The following is a 7,239-nucleotide window of genomic DNA, read 5'->3' as shown; positions in this document are numbered from 1 at the left end:
CTGCACGCTTGAGCCACCTTCACTTATCGTGGTCACGTGATCGGTTGTCGCGGAACCAAACAGGCCTGCAGTGAAGTCATTATGAGCGTCTAGATATGGATACTTGATTTTCCTATTTGATATAAGACCACCATTTATTGTTATTATTATTAGATATAAACAATTTACAAGAGGTGAATATTTACTTCTACGACGTCTTATCCAATCCACACTGCCATCCTGGTCCGTCCGATCATCCAGAAGAGAGAGAAGAAAAAGCAGGCGGCCGGGTAGACTGGGAGAGTTGACGGGAAAGTCTTGGGTTTCCGCGTCCCGTCCTCACCTCACTCAGCACACCGCCCGCTCTCGCGGGCCCCACTGGGCCCCCACACGCTTTGAAAACTCTCGTCTCTCTTTCTAATTCCACACCGGCCCTGCCTGCCTGCCTGCTCGCTCGCTCGCTCTAGTCCTCCCTCCGACTCCGAGACTCCGAGTCCTCTCCCCTCCCTCAACCCGCAGCTTCGTCGTCACCCCGCCGGCGCTCTCCTCCATCCCCTGGTCCGCCCGGCTACAGGTTCCCTCCAGGGCGCGGGAAGCAGCTCCCGGTGAGCACCCATGGAACCCGTCCCTCCCTCCCTCTCGTCCTCTCATCTTTTTCTTTTCTTGTGGTTTAATTATTATCGTTCTTGCAAAATTTGCCATGGTCCGGTACGATCTTGCATGCTCTGGTCTGGGCGAGGGTTCTTAAATTCGAGAGGACCTGTCTGTCGTGGTGGGCTGGTGGCAAGGAAAGCGATCGATTTTGTGTTTTCGCAAAGTACTGTGTTGGAATTTGGGAGAGAAACCCCGTGCATGGTGTTCGTTCTAGCGGGTTTGTGTCCTCAGGAGGAAGGGTTTGCGACAATCAAAAGGTGCTTTTTTTAAAGAACGACCCAGCGTGTGAAATCAGAGAGAGAGACGGAGGAGCATGTGCTCTTATGGTGCCCGCTTTCGGGAGATCTTTTTCCTTAGATTTTTTTTTTCGTCTGAAAAGTTGTGCGCCTTTTGTTGCGGTTGGAGCCGTTTATGTTGAGCATGAGAGATCAATCAAGAGACTAAATTAGAAAGCCTTTTGACAGTTTCTATAATATGTAGAATCGAGGATTTGTTCATGATCTGCATCTCGTTTTTTTGGTTGCTTTCCATGCATATGGCTGCACTTCTTCTTTGTTGCAAAAACGTTAACAAAAGTTGGCAACTCGTGTTATTTGCTTGCCTCTAGTGGGGATCGGTTCTTTAACTGACGTTGCCTGTGTGTGGTTCACATTATTTGGCGTTGTCGATATCACGTTTGAATCGAACTTTTGCATTTTAGGTAGTGGAAGAGAGAAGTTGCATAGCGACTTTCAGGTCCCCATATGGTTGCTGTCACCATTTACCAATTAGTATATGTCTCTCTTGTTTATTTTATTTATTTTTTGAAAGTCCAGCATCTCTAATTCTGTGCGTTCGAATTTGATTTTGTGTAGGTGAAGCTTGAACCGAGAAGTGTTAACATCATCAGGGAGAAGTTGGATTAGTTCACCAAAGTGCTCGATGACAGATCATTTTGCTCTAGGTCTAGGTGCTCTTCTTCTGTTGCTACTAAGTACCAGTTGTTTCAGTTCTGAGCTTGATGTCCAATGTTTGAGAGAAGTTCAGAGATCGGTGATTGATCCAAATGGTATACTCAAATCCTCATGGATTTTTGATAATGGCACTGCGGGTTTCATATGCAAATTTACTGGTGTGGAGTGCTGGCACCCAGATGAGAATCGAGTTCTTGCATTGCGCCTCAGCAACCTTGGACTTCAAGGTCCATTCCCTAATGGTCTTAAGAATTGTACCAGTATGACTGGGCTGGATCTGTCAAGTAACAGCTTTACAGGCGCCATCCCTTCAGACATCGAGCAGCAAGTGCCATTTTTGACATCTCTGGACCTCTCCTATAATGGTTTCTCAGGAGGAATTCCAATACTTATTTATAACATTACATACCTAAACACCCTTAATCTTCAGCATAACCAATTGAGTGGTGAAATCCCAGGGCAGTTCAGCGCCCTTGCTCGGTTACAAGTGTTCAATGTTGCTGACAACCGACTATCAGGGACTATTCCAAGTTCTCTACGGAACTTCTCGGCATCAAACTTTGCTGGTAATGAAGGACTGTGTGGGCCTCCATTAGGTGACTGCCAAGCTTCAGCGAAGAGCAAGAGCATTGCAGTAATCATCGGGGCTGTTATTGGAGTGGTAGTTGTCGTCATTATTGGTGCAATAGTTGTGTTCTTTTGTCTGCGGAGGATACCAGCCAAGAAGAAGGCAAAGGATGAGGATGATAATAAGTGGGCAAAGAGTATCAAAGGAACAAAAACTATCAAGGCAAGTCGTTAACTTATCATTTCATTTTTCTTTTTCTTAGGCAAATAGGCATGAATGTCAATTTCAAGTAACCTTTCTCACAAAAAGTAGTCAGGAACTTCTCGCTGACATTATTATTTCTATTATTATCCAGGTATCTATGTTTGAGAATCCAGTTTCAAAGATGAAACTAAGTGATCTCATGAAAGCCACAAACCAATTCAGCAAAGAGAACATCATTGGTACTGGGAGGACAGGAACTATATACAAGGCAGTGCTACCTGACGGTTCCTTCCTAGCTGTGAAAAGGCTACAAGACTCGCAACATTCTGAATCACAGTTCACATCAGAGATGAAGACACTTGGCCAAGTGAGGCACCGGAACTTGGTTCCACTCTTGGGATTCTGTATTGCCAAGAAGGAGAAGTTGCTGGTGTACAAGCACATGCCCAAGGGCTCACTCTATGATCAGTTGAATCAAGAGGAAGGTACTAAGATGGATTGGCCGTTGAGGTTACGAATCGGTATTGGTGCAGCAAAAGGGCTTGCATATCTCCACCATACCTGCAATCCTCGAGTTCTTCACCGCAACATCAGCTCCAAATGCATCCTCTTAGATGAGGATTTCGAACCAAAGATATCGGACTTTGGCCTTGCTAGGCTCATGAACCCAATAGACACCCATCTCAGCACCTTTGTCAATGGGGAATTTGGAGACCTCGGTTACGTGGCACCGGAGTATGCGCGTACTCTGATGGCCACACCGAAGGGCGATGTCTACAGCTTTGGTGTGGTTCTCCTTGAGCTCGTCACCGGCGAGAAGCCTACCCACGTTTCCTCAGCCCCGGAGAATTTCAGAGGGAGCCTAGTGGAATGGATCAATTATCTGTCCAACAACGCACTTCTCCGAGATGCTATCGACAAGTCGCTGGTAGGGAAGGACACCGATGGTGAGCTGATGCAGTTCCTGAAAGTTGCGTGTTCCTGCACGCTCGCCACCCCAAAGGAGAGACCAACCATGTTTGAGGTTTACCAGCTCGTTAGAGCCATTGGGGAAAGGTACCATTTCACTGCCGATGATGACCTGGTGCTGCCACCTCTTAGCACAGACGGTGACGGTGTAACCCTCGACGAACTCATTGTTGCCAAGTAATTGCAAAACCCATATGTTGCAGAAGACAAAACAAGACTGAATGTCTTCTTTTTTTCCCCCCCTCCAAGGGAGTTAGTATTGATGAAGTGAGTAAGATGGCTTATAAGATGTATGTACCAATTAGTAGCAGGATAATACTGCATCCGCTGTATACTTGTTGTAGCTACGCACCCTTTGGAGAGATGATAGTAGCTGTAAATGATAATATTCATGTAACCAATTTGGGGACGAGGTAGTTGTTACTTTAAGTTTGTTACCCTTGTGTCATGGGGTTTCACTGCCATTATACATCTGGCTTTTTGGTAAAGCCATTTCACATTACACTTGTACGTTGTCGCAGGTAGTACCAGATATTTGGCAGCTCACGGTAAGATTCTTGCACTGTTTCCTGCACCTGGCTGCATAGGCATCTCGCAGAGCAGAGGTCAGTGTTTTGTGAAGGAGCACTTTGCAGGTTGGAACTTGGAAACTATTCTCTGGTCCAAAAAGCCCGGTCCTGCGTGCACGGCAGGCAGTCAAACTATTTAACTCTGACCATTGATTTATCAGGTAGTACCAGGAGTGTGTTCAGAAGAAAAAATGACAGAATGATTGTTAAGGGCATTTTTTGTTATTACGTGGTATTTGTATGAGCACACTTACATGTAGTACAACCATTAGTACAGCTTGCTTAAGTAATGCTCAAGATCCAATAAGGTTATTTGGGGCTTTTTTTTTTTGAAAGGTGGCGGGGGACAAAGAGTCCTCACCTGAAATATATTAACCATAGATGCCGAGAGGATCTATATTATGCATAATAGATTGCCAAGTAAAAATATATTTTACCAGCCAAAAAATTTTACTCTTGGTGGAACGTAGCCGAGCCAAATCTTTTGTAGGAAATTGTCCCGGCCCGCAGAAACAGAGGCTCTTTTTGAACATAATTGGCAGGTGCACTGCCTTTTCATTCAGTAGGAAGCAAAGTTTAGATATTTACAAATGGTTGAGAAAAAAGTAAAAAGAAAACTGCATAATATACTTCAGGTGGACGAGGGTTCAGGATGACTAGCTATCGATACTCTTCTTGCGCCATCTGCAGCATATATATACATCATTGGCAATCTGTTAGAATGATTTTCTGCGTGGTGCACGCCTTGTTATTGAAGACTCGCCTGCATCTTTCCTTCCACAGATTCCCAGCAGTGTATGTTATCAACCTTGCTCGTTGTTCATGGTCTACTTGCCCTTGTGTTTTAGTGATTTGCCTCCACCACTCTTTGATGTTCTTCCTGGTGACTGACAGACCTTGCTCATTATGTGAGAGCTCCACCTGCCTCCATATTGTTTTAGCAAAACTGCATGTGGCCATCATGTGCAAATGAGTTTCCTGCCTAAACAGAGGCTCTGTAGATATGCCCGGTGAGCAGGCGGTGGGATTCACCTCTTGGAATATCATGCAGTTGCACCTCTTGGATGACAGGTAGAAGAGTAGCGAGCTCCAGGGAGGCCTGTGTAGAGTCTGGGCTGTAGTGTATGAGGGAGGCCGACTTGAAGAATGTGATGGACTGAGGTGTTCTTGTCAGCAACATGGGAATGCAATGCCGGATATGATTCAGACATCCGGCCAAACATCCTCCCAGAAATCAGAAGATCTTCCATCACCGAGGACGACACTAGATATTTTCCTGTATGCCGGAAGCAGATCTCTTAGGCCTGTTCGGTTCATAGAGAATCACGTTCCGGAACCGTTCGGGCCAGGAATGCTTATTTACTGTATCGCAAATTTTGCTGTGCGACATCACGAAAACGTCTATTTGGCTGGCACACACCGCCAAATGGAGAATTTGTTGAGTACCATTACAAATTCGTGGTTGTTTGCCAGTGGACACCTCGTTGATTAAAATATTCATTTTCAGAGATCGGGAGAGAGAAACTTTCTAAAATGATCACTGATGCCCCTGTGGACCGTACTTGTTCGAGCCAGACCACCTTCCGCCAGACGCGACAAACCCTAGCCGCACCTTATGTCCACTCTCCTGCAGCGCCGTCGCCACTCTCCCGCAGCGCCGTCACCGCCATCTCGTCCCTGCAGGCGGAAAGGAGATGTGACCCGTCGCCACCTCGGCCGCCGGTGTCGCCCTGCCATTTCATGGATGCGTGAAGATGGCTTCATCGGCGAAACCGAAGCGGCTCCGCCCGAGCATAGACTCGCCATCGAAGGGATTGAATTTGTCATGGGTTCCTGACGGGTATGCACTATTCTCCTCTTTCCCCGATTGATTTGGGTTACGTTGGGCCGTTGCAATGAAACGGGGGTCGATTTGCGCTACACAAGTTAGGATTTTCATGTTTTCTTGCTCTTGTCCATTTTTTAGATGGACATTAGTTCTGCATTTCGGTTTACTATGAGGTTTGCGATGACGGTAGGTACGTGGGCCACAATGCAACAGATTTTTAGCTAATCCGGGATAGGGACACTCTAAATCTGAAGGATGTAACAGTGGATGTAGCAGATAAAGTTTCTATTGGGAAGAATCAGGGGTTCAATTTGTCATTTTTTGACAGGCACACCCAATGTTATACCAATCTAACCTTTGACGCAGCTCTCATGAATGCTATTGACAATTATTGGGACCTAAGGAGACTACCTTTGTTTGTGAATTTTTATGACACTGTTCCCGTGGCATATAGTTAGAGCGTGTCTTTGGAGAATTTTTTTTTAATTTTAACACTTTTTGGAAACTAATTTTAAATCTAACACGGCCGGGTTTTTTTTTAAACTAACACTTTTGGCCGCGCCTATTGCCCTGGCGCGGCCAAATGCCTGTGCCGCGTCATGCATGGTGGCGCGGCAGAGGGCTGACATGGCGGTGATCGGAATCGCTGACCGCTGACGGGGCAGGGCCTACCGCGCCATCGACCTTGGTGCGGCAGTGCCGCGCCCTTATCTGTGGCGCGGCAGAGCCGAATAAAACCCCACGCCTAGTCCCGCCTGCCTGAGCAGCAAGCCCACCTGGCCGCCGCGTCCGCCGCTCGCCCGGCGGTACCTGGACGGTTTTATCGAAACGCGTCGCGCCGATAGTAGGAGTTATTCTAAGTATTGCTTGACGTAAAATCAATAGTGGATTTATTTCTGTCTTTTGTTGAATTAGTTTCACGACCGAATAGAGAATTTGATAAGGCAATGATTTTTTTTCGTCTTTCATAATACGGTTAACCACCATGTTAACTAATGGATTACGAAAAATTGGATTGGATTGAAACGAATATTTTTTAAGGGAACTTATTTCTTAGGTTTTTTGGCCCCATATTGTAGGATCGGCGGCGACGCGACCATGGACCCCAACTTCCTCGACCCCTCGCGCAAGACGCCGGCCACCGATGTCGAGATACGGTGGGACTGCCGGTTCCTGAACTAGTTGCTACTTAATCTCGCCGGCAGTGCTGCCGCGACGCATAGAAACGAATATAAAGCAAATAAATGAAGTCCGTGCGCAAGTTGACAAGCTGCCACATAACATTTTCATTGGTTTGACATAAGTTTGACATAACATAACCAAATAACCCCGCAAGTTTCGGACGCCAATATTCGTTTGACCTAACAAACTAAGACCCAGGAGTGTAAGGATCCCTCGGACATCTCTGACTCTTCGGATTTGTTGGCAACACATTGGGAGTGTAGCCAACGTCGGTATGGTCGCATCGACAGTGCGTACGGCTCGTACCCTGCAAGTATATGATACGCACGATTA

The 7,239-nt window shown here is 46.5% G+C and overlaps 1 protein-coding gene across 1 annotated transcript; it reads left to right on the top strand.

Moving 5' to 3' along the window:
* Positions 1 to 405: 405 nt before the first annotated feature.
* LOC136512604 (probably inactive leucine-rich repeat receptor-like protein kinase At5g48380) lies at positions 406 to 3,829 on the top strand. The gene is made up of 3 exons (XM_066506563.1): positions 406 to 584; positions 1,488 to 2,376; positions 2,510 to 3,829. The coding sequence occupies exons 2-3, from the start codon at positions 1,555 to 1,557 to the stop codon at positions 3,506 to 3,508; spliced, it is 1,821 nt and encodes a 606-aa protein (XP_066362660.1). The 5' UTR covers positions 406 to 584; positions 1,488 to 1,554; the 3' UTR covers positions 3,509 to 3,829.
* Positions 3,830 to 7,239: the final 3,410 nt, after the last annotated feature.

Source organism: Miscanthus floridulus, chromosome 16, assembly GCF_019320115.1.
Source record: "Miscanthus floridulus cultivar M001 chromosome 16, ASM1932011v1, whole genome shotgun sequence".
NCBI lineage: Eukaryota > Viridiplantae > Streptophyta > Magnoliopsida > Poales > Poaceae > Miscanthus > Miscanthus floridulus.
Note: the sequence above shows the minus strand (reverse complement) of the source record. Positions and strands in the feature narration are given on the sequence as shown.

Bases quoted from the DNA above. Each gene is read 5' to 3' on its own strand.
- LOC136512604 (XM_066506563.1), top strand. From the start codon at position 1,555: ATGACAGATCATTTTGCTCTAGGTCTAGGTGCTCTTCTTCTGTTGCTA. The intron at 2,377-2,509 runs GCAAGTCGTTAA...ATTATTATCCAG, and splicing joins AAGGAACAAAAACTATCAAG to GTATCTATGTTTGAGAATCC.